At 39.9% G+C, this 26,031-nt stretch overlaps 1 protein-coding gene across 1 annotated transcript in view; it reads left to right on the top strand.

Annotated features, from left to right (window-relative positions):
- The first annotated feature begins 3,339 nt into the window (after positions 1-3,339).
- Positions 3,340-26,031, top strand: part of DNAJC1 (DnaJ heat shock protein family (Hsp40) member C1) — a 112,282-nt gene continuing 89,590 nt past the window's right edge. The window contains exon 1 of the mRNA XM_065666552.1: positions 3,340-3,615. Within this exon, the coding sequence (XP_065522624.1) occupies positions 3,451-3,615 (165 nt within the window). The 5' untranslated portion in view covers positions 3,340-3,450. The remainder of the gene's footprint in view (positions 3,616-26,031) is intronic.

Here is a 26,031-nt window from a genome sequence, read left to right as displayed (position 1 = left end):
TTCGAGACATCAAAATCACAGGCTGTTTAGCTATGCAGAATATGATCGTTGTGAATCCTACTGGGCTTATGAAGCATGTTGGTCTTTCAGTGCTGTTAAAAACGCTAATAATAACCAGTTCATGCCTCAGGCCTTGGGTGCTACCGCCAATTAGCATCAAAACAGAGATTTATTTAAACAAATTATTTCTGTGTGTGCGTCCTTCCCTTATGGTTTGCAGAGGAGAGCTTCGTGACCGAGCGTACCTGATTCAGTGATGCTCGCCTGCATACGCAGACAAACTCAGGGCAGAGAAAGAAAATGCCATCCTTGCCTTCATAGCTCTCCACATTCTTAAAGGAGCTGCCTGCTGCAGAGTTTACATCCAGAATTAAAACCCTTTCTCTGATCCTCTAGCCATTTAAATGTCATGCCTGAGTCAGAAAAAAATACAAATACCTCCCAGCGTAAGTAGTTTTAGACTGTAATGAAAAAGCCTCTACTTTCTGTGCTACCTTTGTGTCAGAGTTCACAGGACTAAGATCTAAATCGCTGTCACTGGTCACCCAATTCACCAGTCATTGCACGTGTCACTGGAGATCTCCCGTGTGTCATTGCAGGCTCACAGCAAAGACAAGCATTGCTGAATGTAATCGAGTCTGGTTTGTGTTTTAATGCTTTCTCTGAAACCAGGGGAGAGAACTGATTTATTTTATACTGTGGAAGCTTAGTGTGACTTGGATTAATTGAAGTATTGGAGAAGGGCTATAATGACTCATCAAGAAAAAATAACTTCTCATGACTTCAAAGGGGAAAACAGAGGAATCAAAAACTGGTAACGTGTCATTGTTAGGTGGTGCTTGTAGCGTTTTAACAGCACTTTCAGCATTTTCTTCCCAGTGTTTCATTATTTATTCTTGGAACATAGAATGATTTTAATGGAAACATTTAAACTAATCTCATAGTCTAGAACTTAAAAAAAAGAATAAATCCTTTTTAGAAACGTTACATGCAGTACCGGGCCTGCTCTTCCACTGGTTCAAACATCAGAATAAAAATGAATATTCAGATTTCCCACATTGTTACACCCAACTTGAATAATTTAAGTATGCTGACTTAAATGTAAGATGACTCTTAAATATGTATTTTAAATAACCAGAATCCCATTATCATCAGTGCACTTTTTTCTCCTATTACCCTTTCTAAATTGACATTTCCCTTGATAGAAAGAAACCGTAATTTACCTGAAGAATTATGAGATGTTTCTTTCAAAATAAGTATCATCTGCTGCTGTTCTCAAAGGATTGAAGGCACAAGCTACCTGCGATTGGTTGTCAGTGTTAGGATGGTTTCTCTGGGTCCCAGCAGAACAGAACAGATCATCTGTTTTAATCAGGTTTTTTGAAGGCTGTTTTAACATCTCCAGCACGAGCAGCCAGGGGTGGATTTTGAAAGGGGTCATTCTTCATAACAGACTCTGAATGATGAAAAATAAGATGGAAATAACAAATGCTTCTCTTTGAGGCTGATTATTGCACTAGGTCAACTTAACTAAGGAGGCTTAGAAGCTAATGAGGCAAGACGAAGGAGATATGGAAAATACAGAACGAGTCAGAAGGGAAGAATTTGGAAAACGTCTGTTAAGAGCGATGGAGTATTGTTACTCTCACATACTAAAGAAAAATCTTTAGCCTGGTTTAAAACTAATACCACCTTTCTGATCTCTTCATTTGCCCCTGGTTTCTGAGGGTACTTTGCATCTTTAAACTTTGTTCTACAACCTTATGAGGCAGTAAGTCTTTGAATCCAAAGCTGGTATTTTTGTGCAATAAAGCTTGAGGCTTGAGAGCAAGGAAAACGTAGATACACGAGGCAACAGAGGGAATTTACGCCATTAATACTGGTGTGCAAAACACAACAGATTAAGAAAATCAGGACAAGGGAAGAAACTGGTCTATACCAGGTTCAGTTACTCCAACAAAACAAAGCAGCTGATAAATTAACTAGCCCGTGGCTTTCTCTTTACTTTGGCATTCTCTAGAAAAGGATTATTTTTTTGGCTCTGATCAAGTGGGAGAAGCAATTTTGTAAGAAGATCAGAACGAACGGTTAAGCACTCCTTTTTGAGAAGAGTGAATTTAAAACGTCAGACACTGTTGGTTAAATTATCATTTCCTGGCAAATGGGTTTAGGTGTCTTTTCAGAAAGCTGAGCCAGAGGCAGAATCATGATCCTATCAGCGCAGTGGGCATGCACGTGGGATATGGAAACACGAGTTTAAATACCAATCTAATTAATATTTAAATAGTTTATACAAAAGGGAACAGTTTCAGTAGAAGAGACTACCTAAGACTACTCTATGAGTTGGAAAATTGATAATGGCTATGTCGATTCAAGTCCTTGTTCTGAATTAAATAGAGCACATTTTAAAGCCGTATCTTGCTATTCCCATGTAGTATCCAAGGCAGTGCTCTACTGCTGTACAGTGATTTTGTAAATGGCGGCTAGCTCTTCTCCAGTGACCTCAGGTGTGTGAGATTTTGCATTTGGGATTTTTTTTAATTGGAAAAAATGTTTTCTGAACGTGATTGAGTTAATGGATATTTCTGGGGTGCGTAAAATTGTCTTTTCTTGAAGATTCTCACAGAGGGTTATTAACCAGGCCTAGCTGGTTAAACAGATGGGGTGTTCCAAGGAGTCGGAACGTACCACGGACAAGTGATTTCACATTGATAACGTGTATTAAGCCGTTCAGTCTCTTATTTCTCACCTAGCATTTGTATTAATTTAAGCAGGGGAAGAATGAAAGCTCCAGTGGAAACCGCCCAAATACCTCGCTGCTGTTGGTGATTTGCTGCAGTGATTTTAGGGCAAAGCCGGCTCCAATAATCAAACGCATCCCTAGGGAATTCACAACCCCAGCGCACGCCGGGGGGGATCCCGCGCCCGCGGGGCACGCGGGGCCGCTCTCCAGCCGCCTCTTCCCTGCTGCGTGCGCCGGCGGACGCCGGAGCCGCCGCACCTGCCCCGGGCGCGGCCGTACCGGGGGCGGGCGGGGTGCCCGGTGCGGGCTGTGCGTGCGGGCCTGCCCGCGGGGCACGCAGCGGCTGCGCCGCCGGGAAGCAGCGGGGCCGGAAGCGCCGGCAGGCGGCGCGGCGCGGGCGCACGGACCCAGCGCGCCCCGCCGCCCCTTGGCGCGCTCGCCCGCTGCCCCCGCCCCCTTCGCCCTTCCCCCACAGCCCCTGACTGCGCGAGCGCCAGCGGTTGCCGGGGTGCCTGACGTCACCGCCTGCGGAGGCGGCGATTGGCCAGGCTGAGAGCGTTCTCTCCCCCCGCCCCCCCGTCAGTGGGAGTCGCTCTCGGCAGGGCCGGGCCCGGCTCCTTCCCGTCAGAGCGGAGCTGCCGCTGGGCCGCGCGTGGCCGCCGCGGCGCCTCCCCGGCCACGTCCTCGATACTGCCGGGGCCGCGGCCATGGGCAGGCAGCGGGCAGCGCCGCGCCTCCGGCTGCTGCCGCTTCTGGCGCTGCTGGGGCTGGCGGCGCCCCGCGCCCGAGCCTGGGACAGCGGCGACCTGGAGCTGTTCGACCTGGTGGAGGAGGTGCCGCGGAACTTCTACGACTTCCTGGGGGTGCAGCAGGTGAGCGAGCGGCCGCGGCCCGCCCGCACGGGCCTCGCCTGTCACCGCCGTCCCTGCCCCCGCCGATCATGGCTGGCTGGCTGGCTCCCCCCTCCGCCGCCGCTCCCCGCGGCACAGGGCGCCGGGCAAGCCGCCGGCACCTTGCCCTCTCGCCTGGCGCTGTCATCCGCCTCCGGCCCTGGCACGCGTGCGGCTGCCTGGCTCTGCCGCGGCCGTCCGGGACACCACCACCACCACCACCTCCCCTCCTGTGCCCCAGTTCCATTCCCTTCCCCAGCCTCCTCTCTCCCTCTGCAGGGGCTCTGTTCTCCTTCAAAGACTGTTGTGGTTTTTCTCCTTCTGGCCCCACCATAAATCAGCTCTCCCTCTCCCGCTTCACCTTTGTGTGTTTCTTACTGCCTGTTGCTCTTCTGAATATATCTGTTTTTCTCCAAATGCATATAGACAAAAGTAGCTTGTGGGCTTCTTCCACTTTCCATGTGTATCCTGGGTATGGCTGTTTTTCATCTTTCCCTTATTCTGCAATAGCTGCTAGTCCCTTATCTTCTTACGATTCTGCATTGCTATGTGTTGCGTCTCCTGTTTTCTCTCATGTGTGCCATGTGGTAGACTGCTTTGGTAGTGGCTTGGTGATTGTTTACTTTCGTTGTATTTTGCTTATTATGTATGGTTTTTACCTCTCATTGCTAGGCAACACTCTAAGATTATCTTAAAGCATTTATTATGCACCTTCCGTTATTTTTTCTGCATGTGTAGTCAAGACAGGAACTCCTGTTCCAAACACTTTCATCTCATGTTTTTTTTGTGTATGTTTTAGATGTGGTTGCTGGTTTTGCTACCACTTGGCATCTTTAGCTTGTATCGCTTGTCCTGGCTCGCACTTGACAGCCTTCCTCATCTCCAGATGCTTTGCTGCGTGTGTGTGATCTTGCTTGATCTCTCTTCGTGCATCTTGGAGCTCCTTTGTCTTCTTCTGCCAGTTAGTATTCCTCTCCTCAATAACTGTCTGTGATTCTTTATAGTCTGTTACTTCACTCAGCGTCCCTAAAAGACATTTTGTTTGTTCTTTGTCTCCTAGCACCTCTGCTATTTGAATGGCTTCCCTGACAACCTGAAAGTTTATTCTGATGTAGTTCTTATAGTTTTTGAGAATAGTAGCAATACTTCCAGGTCCATTTTATTAGGGCCATGCCTACAAAGAGAGGAAAGGTGTCTGCAATATAAGGGTCCTGTTTTGGAAACTACTGGCTGTGGTTGTTAATGATGGTTAGGGGGATTCTGAGTCAGTTTCATCTCTTTCTTTTACTCCGTCTTAAACATCTGGCGTTAAGTACTATAGAACACCACATATATACAGCACAGCAAACACTGCTACCCAGGTTTCACTTTCATGAGACCAAAAATCTGTTTTAATTTCTCAAAGGCAATTTTAGAGTTAGGTAATGTAGTGAAACACAGTTTTGTTTGTTTTGATTAGTGATGTTCAGATCTGGTATGCAAACCCTTTTTGTTGGGCTGAATCTGTACCTTGTGGACCTATGTGTTTGTCAAAACATAACGACACTTTTAGGAAGCAAATGTTCTGCTTGTTCACGCTTTTACTCTTTTAATCTTGATGGACAACTTGAATTGCTTGTGATGTGCAAGCAGGGAAAAAGTTGTTGAAAGTGCAATGCAAATGAAATAAAGTTTTGTTAGTTATAAGTTTATGCAAGTCACTCATAATGTAATTATAGCCAAGACTGGAAGTGTAAATAGTATTAGACACTTAGTTCATAGAGCAGAATATACCTGTGAGTACAGTAATAGAATTTATATTGTTGAAGTTGAGCTTCAATAGGAATTTGTAAGCACTGGAAGGTGCTGTGTAGGTTTACAGGTTCTTCCACACTGAATTGTTTGTTCCTGCCGTTTGCTTCTCCACCTCTGACCTATACTTGAAGTTTCAAACAAGATGCTGAAGCAGGGTTCTGACTTGCAGTGACTCTCTAGATAGCTGCAACTGTATGAGAAGGGTAACGGGTCTCATAACAGGGTCAAGGGAAGTGCACAGATCTCTGGTGTGCTGTAGCTTAGCTTGGATGTCTTAATATGTAGCTGCCTTTTACCATAATGTCTCTTTGTGCTGTTTGCATTTTTCTTCACGTTTTCTGCTATTTTTAAAAGCTGTGGTTTAATGGAGCTTACTGGTTATTTTGTATGTCACTATTGTTTTAGTTGGGATGCCTTCGACTAGAATGCTGTGATTTACCTTTTTTGTAGTTTGGCGCTAGTGGTTTTATTCCCTGTGCTCAGGTGAATCCTTTAGACTGTTTCATTACCTTTCATTCATCAAAGCTTGCTTCCTACCTGCTCCCTCCCTTCTCATATTCCTCTCGGTGTTCACTGCCTTGTGTTGTGTCCTGGTTGGATGAAGTCTTGTGTGGGATGGTTTAGTGTGAGGTGTCCCTGCCCATGGCAGGGGGGTTGGAACTAGATGATCTTGAGGTCCTTTCCAACCCTAACTATTCTATGATTCTATGATAATCCCTTAATGTACTCCTGGGAAAAGGAGTGCTTCTTTATGCAGGATGTAACTTCCGCGTCTGTGATACGGATGCTTGACCATGTTTGTTAACAGTAGTATATCGGAGCTGCCAGATTTTTTCTAAACATGTCATCTTGTGTTTTGAAAAAATAAAGGGTATGATTCCAATGCTTCCTTAAGGCATTAAAGCAGCTTTGGTTTTGATGGGAGAATTGTGGTACCAGCTGCTTGTTGAATCTCTGATGTGATGTCAGAAGCTGATACTGGCCTCAGCTGACAAGGTGCAGAAGGGGTTGTGGGAAGTCCTGTAGCTCTCTACCATGAAGTCTCTGGCTGCAGATTTTTCCTTGGGATTGGAGAGAAATGGTGATTTTTTTTTTTTTTTTTTGTTTTGTTTAGCTGCCACTCTATGCTTGCATGAGTAAGGATTTTGTGTTTTGTCTTTTGAAGGGCCTTGTGGAAGCCTCTTGACATTGTCAGGTAGCTGTCATCCAGCACTGGCAGGGTGTTAGCTTTGAAGCTGCTGTAGTGTTTTCCAAGTTGGGTGACTGAGGGTTAGAGGGTGATCTCATGGAAGTAATTTTTATTGTAAACATGGAGTGACAGAGGGAAGAGTAAGGCTGTGACTGTCTTGACTCTTAGAATAACTCTTCTCAGTGCTTGACTGCAAGGAGGGGTTGGCTGGCCAATCTGTAGGTGCTAGCTGGGTGGTTGAGGGTGGAAGGGACCTCTGGAGGTCACCTTGTCCAACCCTGGGTGTTAGGGCTGAGCACCTAGATTAAGAAAGTTCTGAGTTTTGTGCAAGGATACAATGTATCTATGTGTTACTCCATGAGATCTAATGGTAGCATAGCATATATGAGAAGTTCTGCGTTGTTACGTTGTTACTGTGGCTGTTCTGAACAATTTGAGAATTGCTCTACCTTTCTGTTTCCTCGGTGATTCTTAAATTGATGATGCATTTAATTCAGATGGCTTATTTAGAACATTGTTACTCTCCAGAAGCTGACCTACTGGAATGGGGAGATACGGTAACCTTTGTCTTGAGAAAAGATTACATTTCCATTTCCCCCAAGTGGTTACTGAAGAAAATAGAATCGTAAACTCTTGACAGATCAGATGTAATAACTATTTCAATATTCACTTCAGTATTACCAGTTTCAAACTGACAAGGGGATCAGGACCAAATAGTATTCATCTAAAAACTATCATGAAGCAGCAGAATTAAACCAGAGGCTATGCAGACTTGCAGGGTATAAAACTACCCTATTACCCGAGAGTGAGAACATGCAAGTGTGATGTCAAATTTTGTGAAAAAGTCCAGGAAGATCTGGGGAGCTACAAGCTTGTTTGGTGAACAAATGAACTGATCAAGTTAATTTTATTGTCTCTTACAGCTTTCAGTAGCTGATAACTGCATAAATATGATATGCTTTGGATTAATCAACTTGGTATCAGTTGAACCTGTGGATCTCCTTGCAAAATACGCTTTTGATCATGCCTGTTTATGTCTTTAAGAGAATCACCTGCTTCTCTTGGCTTGCAGTAATGAAGGCACTATGGACCTCTGAATGTCTTTTGAGACTTTGTGATGCTGTTCTTGGATACAAGGGATGTGATCAATACATTTTTAGGAAATGTTTGTGAAAATATGTTAAAATGCTTTAGCTGCATTGCTGTAATTGGCCTGTGCAGAGTAGTATGTTATGTATCAAGGAATTTCTGAATAAGGCTTGGGCTTCTACTGGGTAATTGGATAAGGGAAGAGGTTTGTACTGAATGTTCTGCTAGGCCTGTGCAGTGGAGAAACTCTGTATTTGCTTTCATATAAACCCCTTTTGAGGTAGTAGAAGCCCTGGGAGCTCAAGTTCCCGAGGGAGAACTAACACATAGGTAGGGCTTAGTGGCCAGCACTGTGGATAAATATGTAACCCCCAAAAATGTTGAGAGGGGTCTTTTCTCCATTATTTTCTTATGCCTTCCTGTGGCAGATGAGATTTAGTTTGAATTAAGCTCTAATCCATTCATGTGGCTTTACTGTAGAGAACTAAGAGCACTGTATCCATTTAATTGTTAGATGATGGGTTTGCTAGATGATGCTGCATCACAAAATCAGGACTGTGCATCCAGAACCTGATTTTGGTCCTACAGGATGTGAGACACTAGTATGTGAGCAACTCCAAGAAAGTACAAGATGTGAAAACCAAGGAACTGGATTTCTTTGGCTGCAGGAAGTGACTACCCCTCTAGGTGAGCTGGATGTGGACTAATAGGCTCCTTTCAAGAGCACTGGAACAGGGAAGCTGTTGTGTACCTTAGCAAGTAGCAGGGTCTGACAGGGTTGTGTCTGTAGAACTCAATATTTGGTGCTGATGAATTGGTGTCTGTATTGTTTGCATTTCAGTGATTTTTTTTTTTTTTTTAATGATTTTTTACTTTGATTGTTTTTGGCATTGAACTAATTCCAGGCTGGCTGCATGGACTCAGTGCCTGTTTGTGTTGAAGTGTGCTGCTTGTGCTCCAGGTTTTACATCTAACAGTCCAGTTCTGTCCAAAAGAAATGCACCCCAGAAATCCAAAAGTTCATCCACTCCAGGACTGCTTCATGATGTGCAGTTAGAAGGTACAATAAGGAAGTTTGCTTTACATGTGCACTTCTGATCTGTACTAAAAAGTTGATGTGAATGCACCTTTAAGACTTCAGTTTATAGTAAATGGTTGATGTTGAATTTACCTCTTGGCATTCCTCTGTAAGAACCTTAGCAGGAATGAGCCCCACAGCAAACTGTGTGGCTCTTATGGTATTACGAGTCATTATGGGAGACTTATGAAAATACTCAGTAATAGATTTGGTGTGGTCTGTTTTATGTAAGTGTGTTGACACGCAACATGTATATCACTGCAGTTCTGAAGTTGTGAATTCATATGTTATATATAAGTAAAGCTGTTGGACATAGATTTAGTAATGTGTTTTTCCGAAAAAATTGCAATCTCTGAAGCTGTTAGTGTTGCCCAGGGAAGCTGTGAGTGCTCCATCCCTGGCTGTTTTCAAGGCCAGGTTGGACAGAGCCTGGGGTGGCACAGTTTAGTGAGAGGTGTCCCTGCCCATGGCAGGGGGGTTGGAACTAGATGATCTTAAGGTCCTTTTCAACCCTAACTATTCTATGATTCTGTTCTTTATCGTCTGGCACTGCCATAGCTGTGCCTTGGAATGGGTCATTGTCCAGGAAAAAAATAATAAATCTAGACAAAGGTATTTTTGCTGTGGAGCTTTTGAGGAACTTTGAGCACCTGGAGTGGCCCCTCCAAGTGGGAAGAGGCATGTGAGGGAGAGCTGTACCTGTTCAAGAAAGGCTCTCAAGTCCTCAGCAAGCGCAGCCTACCTGTACCCACACAGGTTTTCTGTCTTCTCTGACAGGCAAGATGCAGATAAGGAGGGCAAGAAAGGGGAATTGAGGAAGGATAGCCCAGAAACTCGGAAGTTTGCTTCTACTTCTCGGCGGAAGATCACACTCCAGAGACTTATTTTGGTTGCTCTTCTAACACTTAAGGCTGGCCTCCTCCCAGCTGCTTTTTAAGGTTAACATATGTGGGTGCAGTGTTACTAAATCATGGAGTGTGCATCATCTGCAAATGTTTTAGAGAAAATCTAGGTTGCTGATCCTGCTTCAGTCTTCTAAGCTTTGGAAGTGTTTGATTTAGTGAGACATGTATGCAATTATGACATCACTTTTTTCAGATGATTGTGTCAAAACTATGAGCTGTAGGCTTTTCTTGTCTTGTTTTGTGAGACTGTTTTGTCTTTGCATGCCAAATAGGATATTCACTGTGACTTCTGACAGTCTTGTGCTGTGAAGTGACATGGAGCCATGTCACAGCTTGATACCTCAGTTCCTCCCCTTTGAGGAATCAAGTTGTTGGGCTAGTGATTAAACATCATGTCTAATGGTCTAAACCTGTTTCAAGATTGTTTTCTACTGCTTGTTCAAAATATATATTAAGGAGGTCTTGTAGTTTTGCAAGGCTTTAGATTTTAATGTGCTGTCAATCACAGCATCGGAGTTCTCTGTTGGGAAGATGAAATATGTTTTAACTTTCTTGCCCCAAACTGTAAAAAATAAATAACTCCTGTAATACATGAGTAGGTGATAGTAGTAGCAGACCTTTATTTGGACAATGAGGATCTTTGTAATTCCTAGGTTTAAGTAATGGATGCAAGGTTTAAGTGATGGATGAGGGAGGGGTTCTTCAAATATTTATTTTTGTTTTTTAAACCTTAAGAATTGGCTCATGTTATGGTACTTACAGTCAAAAAAGCCCCCAAATACACTATCAACATTGAGGCAGGGATGAACTCCATTGCACTAGTTCAAACAAAAAAGCATTAGAAAATTCAGATTTGTTTCTAATGGCTTTAGCTGTAGTCTCAGTTAATTCCATCAAAGTAATTGTGTATTTTTTTCTGTGTTACTGAGACACAGTTGTGCATCCATTCATGGTTTTAAACTTTCTATTTGAGTCTTTTACTTAAGTTTTATGTGGAAGTGAGATTTCCAGGCGTTCTGGAAACTTGTTTTTTCATAACAAATGCAAATTATTAAAGCCACTGTTCAGATTATTTGCTTGGATAGTTCAAAACAAAGTTGTTCTGAACTACAGAGTAGCTTAATTGCTCACAGGGTCACCGTATTGAAGCACTAAGGATAACTGCCCAGATTTGTAACTGAGGATCTTGCAGGATATGGGTTTTTGTGTGTTTTGGTTTTAATTTCACTTTGTTCTAAGTGCTGAACTTCCAGGTAAGCTGCTGATACATGTCAGGGCACTTACAGAATGGATTACATTATGTATTGGGTATGCATAACGTTCCCTGATGGTTTTGTTCACAATTGCTGCGTTTAAAAATGATCGAGACATCTAGACTTGTGAAACTTGTATTTTCCATAAAAATAGGCTTTCTGTATTGTTTCTTGTTAAGTTTCTCCTTGGATGTTGTCCAAGGAAATCCAGGGTTTTTTTGCTTTCATTGTTGGTTCCTTTCTTAAAGACACAAAAGTGTTTCAGAATCTACCATTATAAGTAGCTTTAAAGACATTTACTGTTAACTTTCCCTGGTAATTCATTCATATGATACTTCCTTGATTTCTTTCAGATTATATTTTTCTTCTTTTTTGCTGTGTAGAAGGACATATAGCAGCAGGAAACTACTGTGCTTGAGAACCCAAGGGAACTAACATTATGCAAAGCGCTGTGAAAAGGATAAAACAAGCAGTCCTGAAGGATAAAACAAGCAGTCTTGATTTTCTTTTTTTTCCCCCTTGTTCTTCTGTCTGCAGCAGCAATATTTCAGCTCTTCCTCTCTGTACTTCCCACTTCACTAATCCTTTAAGGATGTATCCATAATAGCTTAATCTTCAAATTGCAAATGAGCTATTTTTCTTCCTGGAAGTTCTTTTATTTGACATATAATTCACTGAAAGGAGTGGCCAGTTTCTTGGCAAGGAATGGTAGGTAACCTGTGCTGGTGGCCTCTGGTGCTTAAGCAAAGCTGTTGGTCTTATGCTTGTTTCAAATTCCTCTCCTTTGCAGAAGTTCTCATCTATGTGTATATGTTGGTATCCAGAACAGCCACATAGTTGGCCTAACATACAGATTTGTAAATGGCTTTCCACTACTTGACTGCTGTGGACTGTGATCATCATCTTTCTCTGTAAAGATGCATAAAGAAAACTCTTAGAGGCTGCCTTAATTTCGTTCTGTTGAATGATAAACACTTTATGCTCTATCTGGATTCATTTTACAATTAGCATTGACAGTCTTTTCTAATAAGATCTAGAGAAAACTAGGAAGATATTTGGAGGTATCTTTGATGCTATTTTAAGTACTTTTTAAATTTAAAAAATGGAATTAAGCATATAAAATGTCCCTTAGTTGGGGTGGTGCTCCTTGTGCACTCAGCAGAGCCAGTAACAAAAAAGCCATGGTGCTGTTGCACAGTTGAGCCAGGAAGAATGAGAGTATAAGCAATAACAAAGGGGTTTTAATCTCTAAGAATAGGGCTGATATTAAAATGAAATAAAGGAGGAAATTAATGTATATCTGAAATGTTTTGGGTTTCCACAGCATCCTAGGGGGCTAACAAAATTCATGCAGCATATGAAAACACGCAGTTTTGCTTTTGATTTACGTGTTAGTGTTTGTGCTTTTGTTTAGCTGTATCCTGGACCCATTGAAAGTTTGCTTCTGTCAATTTTGGGTTCCTAAGCAGTAGGTTTGGGTGGTTTTTTTGTTCGTTTGTTTCTTTCTGCAGCCTAAAATTGTTGTTTCTCCCCAAATTGTGAGATTTGGGGTTTCTTTTGTTTCTTGTTTTTATGTCCATCAACCTTGTTTGGATGTTGCTAGGTCTGTGTAATAGGGATTGTTTACAGTCTTATGTGTGTGGTACATGTGGTGTATGTTACAGTTATGCAAACAGTAACACAGTTTGAACGTAACGCTTCAAAGTAGGACTGTGTATTCCTGGGCTCTAATCTGATGGATTGCCAAGTGCAAATTTCTGGACTGACCCAGTTTACAGGCCTTACAAACTGTTCTTGTCAAACAAATGAGTGGTGGAATGAGAAGTGAAGATAACTCATAAGCAGTCCCTCATCTCTGCTGGATGTGAAATTCTTACTTCTCAGTGTTAATCTGGAAGATTTACAGAGAATACAGGAGCTGTTGAAATAAAATCACTCTGCAATCTTTCTCTGACTAAAGACAAAAGGAAGAACTACGGAAGTCTTGCTTTTATACATGGGCTATAATTCTAAAATGCTGCTGTCTCCAACACTGAAAAGTGCTTTTGCGTGTTGAAAAAAAGTCAGTGCTGATGAGAACCTGAGAAAGCTGTGAAGTAGCCTTATTGCACTGATTTGGGGTGAATAGCTTCTCCTTTAAGAGGCAATAATTGTTTTTTACCTACTCTGAAAATATTGCAGATGATTCTACAGTTTGATCAATGTTTTATTAAATTTCAAACTGATTTAGATTAGCTTTTATAGTCCGTAATCACCATTTCTGTAGTGTTCTTTTATGTGATACAGATGTTGTGATGGGAGAGTAGAAGGACTGTATGCCATTTAATTTTTGACACTTCTCAATCATATTAGCAATTGCTTTACTCAGCATTGTGTGTAACAGTGGTACTACAGTGTTGTAGCAGAAAAAAGTCTGTAAAAAATCATCCTATATGGAAACCTCTTCCCATTTCCTGTTAGGAATTATTTAAAATCTTACTTGGTGGAAAGGAAATCTTATTCCATTCAAATATGTCTTTCAATTGACTGAAATAAACTTATTTTCCATCCTGAGTCTACCTATCTGTTACGCAGAATAGAAAGTATTTCTTTGGTTGTTTGTAACCTGTGTGGTTTGTAGTTTCTGTTCTACTGAATATTGTCCTCTTTCTATTTCTGCTCCAGTAGCTTTCCAACGCTACAAGCTAGCCCAGCAGCATTCAAAACAAATTGGTGAATTAAAATGTTGGCCTCTATCTGCTGAGAATAGTATTTCGACAGTGGAAATACAGATTGAGGGTATGAGCCAGTCAGTTGCATTTTGCAGCTCACAATGGTGAAAGAAGAAACCTCTGTACATTAAGTTATGTACTATATTTAAAAATTAGGTGTAACTCACATTCATGTTCAGTTGCAGGGTACAGAGTTCCCATACCGAAGTGTGCAAGTCTTTGTGTTTTCTGGTTGAATAATAATAGGTGCTTAACCAGAAAGCTGTGTTAATTTTGGAAAAACTAAAAAAAATCCAATCCTTTGCTGGACAGATGGAGACTTATCTATCAATGAGTTACTGACTTCCTAATTTCCTTAATCATGATAATTTATGCCTTTCACACACTTACCTTTCTTATCTCCAGATGGATATGATTTATAAGGACCTTAATTTTCTGGTTAGTGAGCTTAGGTAAGGACAGTAGCTGAAGTAGATCAGTTGCTTTCTGGTTTCCAGGGCCTTGTAATTCATCGGTTGAAAATCTCTGTCGCTGTGATCTCTGACTTTGTGTGGTTGGATATTCATTTGGTCACTGGAGATACCTACTTCTGTTCTCTTTTTAAATAATCTTTTCCTTAGTGATGTCATGCAGTATGGATTCTGAAGATAATATTTATTTTCTTTTTATAACCATGTATCAGTTAAGAAATAATGTGATTTAAAGAAAAAGTGCTATTTGGAATTGAGAATACTAAACATCCTTGCCTGGTCTTGATTTAAAATGTTTAATAACAGTCTAGTACTGTGTCTCAAGGAATGTATCCTCGTGCCTGTGAGGGCCTATTTCCTTTCGCTAGTCTTGGTCTCCCCTCCACGTCATTCACAAGCTCTGTGAATGCCTTCAAGGAATGCTGGATGCTGGCAGTGAGCTCTGGCTGGTTTCTTGCTATTTATATATGCTTCTGTATAACCCTTGCATTTACTGAATAAAAAGAATAAAGCCAGATGGTGTTATTGGGGAATGCATGTGTGTCCTGGTTTTAGCTAGGATAGACTACTGTGCAAGAATGGAAATTTTTGAAGCATTCCACCCAAAAAGTACTGTCATGGTTTAACCCCAGATGACGGTAACTAAGTACCATATAATTGCTTGCTCACTTCCCCTTCTAGTAGGATGGGGAGGAGAATTGGACAAAGGTAAAACCTGCATGTTCAGTTAAGAATTGAAATAAAGTTAAATACTTTTATAATAATAAAAGGAAAAAGAGAGAGAGGAGTAAACCCAAGAAAGACACATGATGCACAATACAATTGCTCACCACCTGCTGACAGGTACCCCTCCTGATCTGAGCAGCGATCTGCTCTTCTGGATAACTCCCCCCAGTTTATATACTGGGCATGCTGTGCTGTGGTATGGGATACCCCTTTGGCTAGTTTGGGTCAGGTGTCCTGTCTCTGCTTGCTCCCAGCTTCTTGTGCCCCTCCTCACTGGCAGAGTGTGAGAGACTGAAAAGTCATTGATTGGAGTAAGCATTATTTAGCAACAACTAAAACATTGATGGTTATCAGCATTGTTCTCAGACTAAAGCTGAAATACAGCACTGCACCAGCTACTAAGAAAGAAATTCTATCCAGCCAAAACCAGGGCGATATGAACCTAACCATGTTTGCTAATCCATTTGCTCCCTTTACCTCTCAACCTCTAGTCTGTGATCAGTAATATTAAAAGGTGTGTTTCTGGTGGTGTCTTTCAGCTGGTGCTCTACAGTGGGTTTGGAGGACTGTCAGCAAGATGTCTTGGGTTGCTCTAACTGCCAGCTCTGAGCTCTGTCCTGTGTAGGCGTGGTTTAGTTTAAGGTGCTGGTCTTACCTATACCGGTTCTTATATCTCAACTTTTTTTGCCAGATTGCTTGTTTTAGCATTCCCTCATTACTGTCTGGTATCTACCCAAAATGTATAGTGTCACCTATGAACTGTGAGATTTCATTGCATGCTCTGCTGTTCAGGTTGTTATTTAAAGTGCTGAATAAAGCCAGTCCCAGCACCAATCCCCCAGCAGGAGACCTTTCAGCTGCCTATTCTCTGCCCTGAAAACTGGCCATTAAACCTTGCTTTTTTGTATCCTGTTCATTAATTTTCTATTTGTAAGACTCTTTCCTCCCATCCTGGAGCAAGTTGGTTTCTTTGATAGCCTTTGGTGTAGAACCTTGTCAAAAGCTTTTTTATAATAGGACTGTACCGTGACTACTGGGCCTCCTCTCTTCTTACTGATGCACTCCAATGGCTCGGGTGGGTTGGTGAGGCAGAGTCTCTCTTTGCAGAAGCTATACAATGTCTTTTCCAACAGACCACGTTTAACCCTGACTACAGTAAGTTTATTTGTGTAGCCGCTCCTGCCTTTAGTAAGGATGGATGATAAACTTTCTGGTCTGTAATTCCCAGGACGTCTTCTGTTTGGTTATGGTTTTTTGGTTTTTTGTTTTTTTGTTGGGTTTTTTTTTTTTTTTTTTTTTGGTTTGGTTGGTTGGTTTTGTGTGTATGTGGTTTGGAATCTCATTGTTAGCTTGTCTGGTCTCTGGTGTCATTTTTTTGCAGTACTGGGTTACCTTTTGTCACCTGCCTGCCTCTGACTTTGTGTATAAATTTCATTCAGTAATCTCAGGTGAAAGCAGTGATCCTGGCCACTTCTTAGTGTCTAATTTGTCTGTTTGGGGTGATATGTCTGTATATTTATTTCAAGTTAAATTAACCTCTGTTGACCTAGCTCTTTCTCCAGAGAAGTTGTGGCTGCCCCATCTCTGGCACTGTTCAAGGCCAGGCTGGATGGGGCTTTGAACAGCCTGGTCTAGTGGAAGGTCTCCCAGCCAATGATAGGGGGATTGGAACTAGATGATGTTTAAGGTCTCTTCTAACCTAAATCATTCCATGATTCTGTGACCTGTCTACATCTACTGCAAAGAATATGTTGGTGTGGTAATCTCTTGAACATCTCCAACAAGAAGGACTCATTAAATGAATTACTGAGTTGCATGGCTGTAGCTTTATTCCTGAATGAAAATTCTCATAGTTTCATCATCAAGCAGTCTGTAGGGTAGCATCCTGGTCTTTATTTCATTTAAAGAAATAAAGGGGTTTTGCAAATTGAATGAATTGCCAGTCTAGTTTGCTTGGATAGATACAGAAGTCCATATTAACAAGTTAGAAAATAGTCAATAAATTTTCTTGGCTCTTAAGTTCCATGAGTTCTACTGGAATTGACACAAAATCCACAAAGTTGCTGTTGTAGTTACTGATCATTAGAAGGAAGAATAGCTGCTGTTATGCAGTTTTCCAGTTCAACTAACTGCTACACAGACATGATTAAGCATGTTTTCTTATAACTGAGATTTCCAGAAGGTGCTCAGGAATCTATCACCCATTTATGTCACTGCTTTAGTAACTAGCATTAGCTCTGTAACATCTCAGTCTTGGAAAGTAGTTCTTTTTTCAGAAGGTAACATGGAGATCTTGGGTTTGTATTAATACTTGAGTTAAGATGTAAGAAGAGTTGATGTGTGTGTGTACCTCCCCTTTTGACTTGTGGTTCCTTTATATCATAATAATTCCATGGATTTATTGATTCCCCAGCAAGGTTTGTACTGTGATGTATTCAAGTTTATTGTTTTGGAAACAATGAGATGATTTTTTACTAGTTATTCTGATTTTGGTGGTGCCACTTACTAGCAATGTCCTTGCTTAGACCAACAAGAATGAGCAAAATTTTGTATTGCTTTGCTTCTATTGTATAAATCACTGTGAAACATGCAATTTTTAAGTTTTCTATTGAATACTAACATTGTGAGGAGAGCAACATGACAGGGTTTTAAGACATGTCTTTACTTCTGAAAGTTTTTAAAAGATAGAAATTTGCGAAAATAAATTTTACAGCAAGGAACTTGTTAGAAATACAGGAACTGTAAGTGAACGTATTAAAGCTGAAACTTGTATTGAATAAAATGTATTGAATTTCAAGGTTTTGGTATGCAGTCATTTTTCTTTTTTACTTGTAAATGTATTTGTGAATATAAACACTGCTTAAGACTGAATACAGATATCCATATTTTCTTTTTAAGACATAATTTCAGTTGTCTTCTATGTGTTTGCCTTCCTCAAAATGTGTATTTTTAACAAAAAAAAAAAAATCTGGTATTTAGAAAGTTGTTAACAGAAGTGTGATATCTTCTTAAATTCCTGACCAAAAGAAAGCAGAAAGCTGTGAAATGTGAGTTTCTTCACTTCTGGAATATGGAACATGCATTCCTATAGCCTCTGTGCTCTTTCTAACAGATTAAGTCAAAGACACTGTCATTGAATTAACAGTATCCCATTATTATCAGGGTATCGGTTATCCTGTCTGCTGTCATGAGATATGAGAGCCTTACATGACAGCTGGTTAGAATGATCAGATTGATACTATGGCCAGGAAAGACAGAACTGGGCTAGGCTGGTTTCTGAAATTAATTTCTCAGTCAAGATAGAATTGTATCTTGATCAGGTATTCAATATTTTGCAGTCCAGCTAAGACAATATATGCAGAGTATTTCCCATTCCAGCTGCAAGAGTAGAACTTGCTATTAGCATAAAACCCAACACCCCCCACCAAGTTGCACGAGGGCTGCTTGTGGAGTCCCAGGCCGTTTGACTGCAAGCCTTAAAGAAGTACACATATTGCAGTCACTTCCATTCTTCACCTGAGCATCAGATTCATGGAACAATTTAGTAAGAGGCTTATTTTTGGTTGTTCTTAAGGGGTAGCTTGCTCAAGCAGAGGTGCCTGTTGGACTTCACTGGCACAAAAAAACTTTGTCACTGCCTGCCGCCCCCAATCTTTTAATGGATTTAAGCAAGAATGCCTAAAGGGATGGTATCTGGTGTAAGTTAGCAAAGGTGGAAAATAATGCTAAAAACTTGGTCTTTTGTCTGGTTATATAGTGAAACCATATGCCATTTAAAGATGAGATGGTATGAGTCCTGAAGGGGCAGTTAAAAGAAGGAGTAAAGATCCCCTGAAGAACACTGATCACTCAGATACAATAAAACATAAAAGAAAACCATTGTCTTGTGGAATGTGGGAATTAACAGATTCCTTCCCCCCCCCAAAATATAGGTTGATTTGTTTTTTTTTTTTTTTGTCTTTTTTGTGTGTGGGACTCAATTAATATACAAGCTGCTAGTTTCTGTGCTAGGGCATGGTAAGACTATTTGAGATAATTGCTTGGTTTAGAAAACACTGTTCTGACTCTCAGCCCTGTGCTTGTGCTCTGGCATCTATTGAATGTCAGTAGTAACAGATTCATATACTGGCACCTTGCAAACAGGACTCATTTGCACAAGGTTCTGTCTTGTAATGACATGGTTAAGGAAAAACATCATTACAAGAGATGAACGAATACTCTAGATGTGTTATACTAGTGTAAAAGCTGTCACTTAGTCAAGTGAGATGCAGTGTGGTGATAGCAGTTTTTTGAGTCCAAACACCCTGGCAACGGGAAGGAAAGCAGAATCCAGTGGAGCCAGTGTGTTCTTGGAATGGTGGGTTATTCTAGAGTTCTTATGGTCACTAGTGAATATTTAACAGGCTTGAGCTCTTCTATATTAATTTTTTGACGTTAAATATTGAATTGGTGATTTTAGCAAGAATCATTGCATGTGCCCTTGTGTAAATGTTCTAAAATTGTTTCGTTTCAAGCATCAGTAATCTGGAAAATGTACTGCAGCTGCTGATATAGCCCAAGGAAAGGAGCCACTCTTCAAAAGAATGATTGCTGATATTTTCATGACATTTTAAGTTGCATCTTGTTTATTATGCTGTCCATTGATTCTGTTTAAATTGAACTTTGGTTGTTTTATTTGGATGAAATATGGAAGCCTGCCCCATTTTCTGACAAAGCTGGGTCCAGACAATGTTTCATATGAGTTGATCTTTAATTTTTAGGCTGTAGTTGTCATCCTAGAGACCCAGTGATACTCCTAGCATAAACACCTGTGGCCCAGAAATGGAAGCAGATGAGTGCTTAGATTGCCTGCATATTTTGAGTTGCCCTTTGTTATTTCCTTTACCCAGAAAAGATAGAAACAGATAATTAAAATGAATGACATACGCAGATCTTTTCTCTCTTTAGTCTCTTCATCCCTCTCTAGATTTCATAGCACTTCTGTTTAGACCTGCCTACCTAGGCTTCATGTTCTAGATTAATGTTTGGCAGCAGGTTTACAGTTTTTACTAGCCATTTGCTCACTGGGCATCACGGAGATTTATTTTTTTTGCCTTCTGTCCCCCCAAACTAAATCCCCATCTTGAAACTGTCGATCCTAGAAAAAATGATGGGGAACAAGACCGTTACCTGAATGGCTTCTTGTTCTTTGCTATGCCCAGAGCTTTATTTTTCACCAAGACAGCACTGTTGTTGGGACCGCACTAAGTGTTTTGCTTTAATGAGGGCAGTGTATAGGGTCCCTGGTGGCCGCAGCTGAGAACTGCTGAGCTGGCTCGTGATGCTTGAGCGTTGTTAGGGGCTTTGTAAATGCATCGTAGAACCTTCTGCGTTGCAGTCCACGGTGATTGTCCATGCAGCCCCTGGAGCTAATAATTATTCTCTCTTCCTTGATGACACTTCCCATGGCTTTTGTGCTAGGCTTTTTTGCTGTTCTAATTGTCAGAGGCTGAAAGAGTCTGACAGGCTTTTCTGTTCTGCTTGAGAATATACTTACTGTACTTGATCTTCTGATCCCTCTTTTTCCTTTTTTCCTTTTTTTTTGTCCTCTCCTGAAGAACTGTGGTTATCAATCAGGGATACGATACAGGGATATCTGTAACTTTTAAGCACCCTTCCTCTGGTTACTTTTTCTTATCAGTGTATTCGATACATCCTTTTGAGAGATCTGCAGTCAGCTTGAACTACATGTAATCATGATCAGGAAGAAAACCTAAAGATTTCTTTTTTTTGGTTTGGTATTTTTTCCCCTAAATCTCCGATGTCTCCTACTTCCATTTGTCACTCTTAATCTTGAGGGTCATCTTTTCTCTTTATTGTGTGGTTGGTTTGTTTTTAAATGTATTCCTGTTGCCATGAAATTTTACTGTGGCTTTCACTGCTCATCATAAATTCAGTACTTTCTTTCAGCTCAGGAGCTAAAGTGGTTGTATGCACCCTGGTTAACTTACGTTTCAATTACTTCAGGACAGCCTCTTTGTCTAATCCCTATGCTTTCTGTAACTAAAATGACTGTCTAAAATTGGTTTTGTCTTTTCAGTTGGACCTCGAGATTGAATTGCCAAGCAACAGGCACTTAGTGTTGCCTTGAGCTTAAAGCTGCGTGTGGCTTCAGGCTGCATGTTACAGTCCCTCTGTATATTCCCTTTCGTTATTCTTGCCTTTTTAATTTCCGCCCCCCTCCCCTCCCCCAGTCCTCACATACTGTAGTTGTTGATGTGGTTTTTATTTTGCTTTTTCTCTGCTTGTTCAGTGTTCGGTCTCTTCTTTCCTGTATAATTTCTGAAGATCCATTTTTACTTACTCATGTCAGTATAAGTCCTATTTTTCCCAGCGTTGCAGAAGAAATAGTTGTCCTATGTTTCATAATACCTGCTTTTAGAATTTGTGGCATTGTCCAATCATTCTCGAACAAATATTTGATGTGGTCTCAATTTCAGTAGGTACGAGGGTTATACCAGTGATTATTTGGAAGGAGAATTTTTCATAACTGTGTTTGAAAATTGCTGGTTTAGAAACAAAGTGTCTTTGGACGAACAGGCTGGGTTCCAGGGCCAAGAAAAATCAGAAGTCATAATTCAGACTGACCTTTTCCAGCTGGAAAGTCTGGCTGTCTGGAGGTTGCTTTCCCAATGGCCAAGTTTTAGCAAACTGCTTTGTGTGAGCAGTCTCTTGTGTGGAGAGCTTGCTCTTCTCAGTTAGAAGTAGCTAAATGGCCATCCAGTACTTGCACAACACAGGTTTAATCTGTAGACTGGTAGACCCAGGATTTGATAGAAATAGTTCAATAGTTCTGTCCTTACTGATGAAGTATTGATAAGGCATAGAATATCACCAGTACAGAGAACGTTAATTTTTTCTGTTCATTTTAATGTGATAACTGTTTTTTTCCATTTTTAAATTTATGTAACAGAAATTGAATTTGTAAGCTCTGTTGAATGTGCTAGTTGTTATTTTGTCTAACAGGACAACATCAAGAAGTCTTTGTACTTTTATCTTCTTCCATGGACAAAATACCTAGTCATGGTGAAGACCATGTGGGATTTCTGTGATTCAGACATTGTATGTGGGAGTGATGGATAACTATGGGAGTAGTTGCACTGTACAGTCACTCAAGGGTTTGAAATGAAAGTAATCAAGGTCATGCAGCCTGGCTCCATTTTTGCTGTTAGTTCTTTTTCTTATTTACTTGATCTAGACAAACCCTCCCAGATTTTTGCTGTGTTGCGTATGTTTCTCTGTAGGTCACATTTGATTGTAGAGCATTAAGGTTTCTCCTGACATAACAAATGCCCACAGTTGATTACAGCTGTGGAGCACAAAGGGAGAGACTGACATGGCTGCATACTTGCTCCATTAGACATTGTCGAAGAGATGGGCTGCTGTTTTGCCCTTTCTTTTGAGATACTGCCAATAGACAACACTAAGTCTGAGAAGATGTTTGTGCCGTTCCTTCCTAATTGTGTTACGGAATTCCTCATAATTGCCGAAATCGGTATTTTGAAGTGTTAAGCATTATATACATTATTGCTTAAAAATTCTTTTGTTGTGATGCTTTTTTATTCTAAATGTAATGTTGGGGACTATGGATGTTGATTTTTATTCCGTGTAATTTGAAGTGAAAAGGAACCTTACAAACCCAGATTTGAAGCCGTTGCTGAATTTATTGCTTGGGGCTTTGTAGTGCTTGGTAGTAGATACACCAGAACTTCAATGAAAAGAACTATAAGGAATTTTAGTATTCAGTATTTGTAGTTGTCTCTGTACTATACTGATCATTTGATTATTGAGATTTTTACATTTTTAAGTTCAGTTTTGGTTTCTTACCACTTGATGGCAGTGAAGGAGCTAGTGTTGCCAGGCAAAGGTTCAGGGCAAGAACCCATTATGAATAACAAAAGAGGAGGTACAAAGGAAGCCTCTGACATTTAATATTGTTCACATTTCTAGGTGATATTACATATACCACAAATGACAGTCGAGGAAGAAAAGCCTCTAGATGGAGCTTTAGTACTTCCAATGGGGAAAAGATTTTTATACTCAAGTGGTTTGCTCCTATTTATAATAATTATTTCAAAAAAACCCAACTTTCCCATTTAGGAATGGAATGATACCAGACATAATCAATAAGTAATATTAGTGCTTCTGCTATTATAAACATACTATACTTCTTAAAGAGCATGCAGTTGTGCCATTTTCTTCACCTTCTGTTCAAATCCTACAGCCTCTCAACATTCTTAGGAATTCTCAGGTATTGTTAGAAATGTGCAACATAGATTAAGGATCAGAATAATTATTCAGGCTCTTTTTTTTTTTTTTTTTTTAAGAAAAAAGATAATTAGATTTTTACTGGTGAACCGAAAAGAAACAGGGAAAATACTCTTCAGATTGGAAATGGCTCTGCAGTATTTACTGTTTTGCATGGTCTAGTCCCAGTGAAGAAGTGTTTGTTGTAACAATAATATTACAATGCATGGATGTGTGTTTGAGGCACTTTATTAGTGAAGGTTCTTTTGCACTTCCTACACCCATGTACATCTCTTGCCAAGCTGGTATGGGGAAATGAACCATATAATGGCCCTGCTATAGTAATTGGCTCCACATGGGTGGACTCTAGCACACAGACAAAACCTTATTTGAAGTAATTGGTGCTTTGTGTAGGTACAAGGGTCTGTACATGCAGATTTATTTTGGATCCTGGGTCAAACCTTGGCATTAGTAAAGGTTTCAATTTCATGCAGTGTCTTTGACATGTAAGTGATTTTGAATGAGTATCAAAAACATCCATGCAGATGATAGCAAGCAACTTGATTGAACTTGTTTGTTAAAAATACACAGTTAATATTTTGAAGCTGTATTTTTTGAATGAATACCAAAAAGAATTTGGGTTATTAAGTTTTGTGAATGTACAACAGCCTGTTACTAATTTTAGAAAATATCAACAAAGCATAATTATTAAATATCTTAATAATTAACAGCATTGTTCTAGTTCTGTAAGAGGCAGTGCTACATGAACTCACAGTTGAAAATCAGGGAAAATCTGCTGGAGTTATCAAATATTTACTTTGGTTTCAGATGCAGTTCTTCCTATTAAAAAGCATTCTTATTTTTAAAAAGCATTTAAGTGCATTATTTCTAGGCTTAGGTGGCATCTGTTAGTCTAATTGACGGATTGCTGTTGCTGTTTTAATATTATGGCAGCCAGAGCATACTTACTAGGCAAAATTCAAGTTCATCTTATCAAATAAGTACCAAATACATATTCTTTCTAGTGTTAAAAGAGAAAGGGTTAGAAGACAGAGTTGAAGATAATGCGGTATTTAGAATGATTGTTTCAGCCAGTGGAGACTCATTTGCTAGAAATGCCCTGGTGAGATCTTAGTGTTTCTTCATCTCAGGCATTAGTTCATCACGTTGCATGAAGCAGTATTGAAATGAGTTTCTTGTCAATGCTGTTTTGAGTAAGATTTGTTAGAAAACAATGGAATTTTACTTCATTGTGTGATATGGGTTGGCTACATCTATTTTAATGTCAGTGGAAAATCTTAGCTACTGTGGTGCGATACAATTTTAAGAGAACCTAGTGCAAGCTTTTCCAGCTGCTACTATTCAGTTTAGGGAAATTTGAAATGTGAAAGATACAAGGAAAATTATCACAGCGTTTGGAACATGAAATCAATTTGTTTTAGGAAGTTAGCATTAATCTTGCTCTGTCTGCTTGCCAGGCTTGATCAGCATAATAGCCAAAAATCAGATATGGGAAGAATACATATATTTGTGCAAAATACATTTTATTCTTCTAGGTGATTGTCAAGAATTTTAGCAAATGTAACTTTAAAAAAATCTGGTTTGGTGGTTCTTTTTTTTTTTTTTTTACCTGAGGTGTAAACGTATCTGGCTGATGGGCAGTTCATTCATTCAGGGATTTATGTTATATGACTGCACACAATTGTTAAATCTTTTATTCAAGAAAAAACTTTTTACAAAAGGGGGGAAAAGGCTGTGCGTTTAATGCAACTCTTGCACTTCCTGGAGGGCAACTAGTTTGTTGCAAATAGTCCCTATATTAATCAGTGCAGCAGTAGCAATTCCACAGAAGCTATGTGTTATTTTTATTTCTCCTTGTTCGGTTAAGAGTTGCAGATAATAGTAAAGGTCTCAAGTTTTAGGTTTCAGCTCTGTTAATTCTGGCAAATTCATATTGATCTTTTAAACATCCTTTGGCTTTTTTCTTTTACTGAGCTAACACTTGGGGTCTTTTTTGCCCTGAGATTGTCTCTTAGTTATATCTTTATATTAAGTTTGTCATTAAAACTTTGAGGTTCTTTGGTGGCATTAAAAAAATGTTGATGGTATTTTTATTTATCCTTGACTGCCGGGCAAATTTCAAATGGTTACTTCCTGTTTGGGTTGAAGGAACAAGTGAATTCTTGGGAAAGGCATGAAACAGCCCAAATTAGCAACCAATATATGGACTAAAATTATTTGAATATTCCTGGATTCACTGCTGCTGTGTACTTTGAACAAAAAAATCTGTATCTGTAAGTAATACTTAACTTTGTCATTTAAAAGTAAAAATACCATACCATAACTGAAGGCTTCAATATTGTTGTGGAGTTCATTTTTGTCTTAGCTTATTTTTAATAGTGATGAAAGAGATTGACTATTTAAAACTCTTGAATTCATTAAAATAATCAGAAGTTTCATTTCTCTGGAGAGATCTTATAAACAATTTTATTTTACTTTATTAGAATCATAGAAACATAGGGAAAAAGCTGATAAAACCGATCATATAAAATTAATGATTCGCATTTCTTGTTGTGTTCAGTGAGAGCAGAATAAATATGAAGAACTTAACGTTGCTGATAGGATTACCTCTTAATGTTTTTATTTTGCCATAAGAGAGCCTTTCAGAATTTGAATTTCATTGTGCCTGCCACTCATTAATGCAGCGTGCAGCAAGTTTTTTGTTTGTGTGCCCTTATTTGATATTCGCCTATATTTCAGACCTAATTAAAGATTTTTGGAGACTCTTTCAATAAAGAAAGAAAAAAAATCAGAATTCCTTTATTCTTGTTTTGTCATTAAAGCTTTTTTACTTCTTGTGTCTGGTTTTCTTTGTGCCTCCTATTAATAACAGCCAT

This window comes from Lathamus discolor, chromosome 2, assembly GCF_037157495.1.
Source record: "Lathamus discolor isolate bLatDis1 chromosome 2, bLatDis1.hap1, whole genome shotgun sequence".
In the NCBI taxonomy this organism is placed as follows: domain Eukaryota; kingdom Metazoa; phylum Chordata; class Aves; order Psittaciformes; family Psittacidae; genus Lathamus; species Lathamus discolor.
The sequence above is the reverse complement of the archived record's forward strand: the minus strand, read 5'-3'. Positions and strand labels throughout refer to the sequence as shown.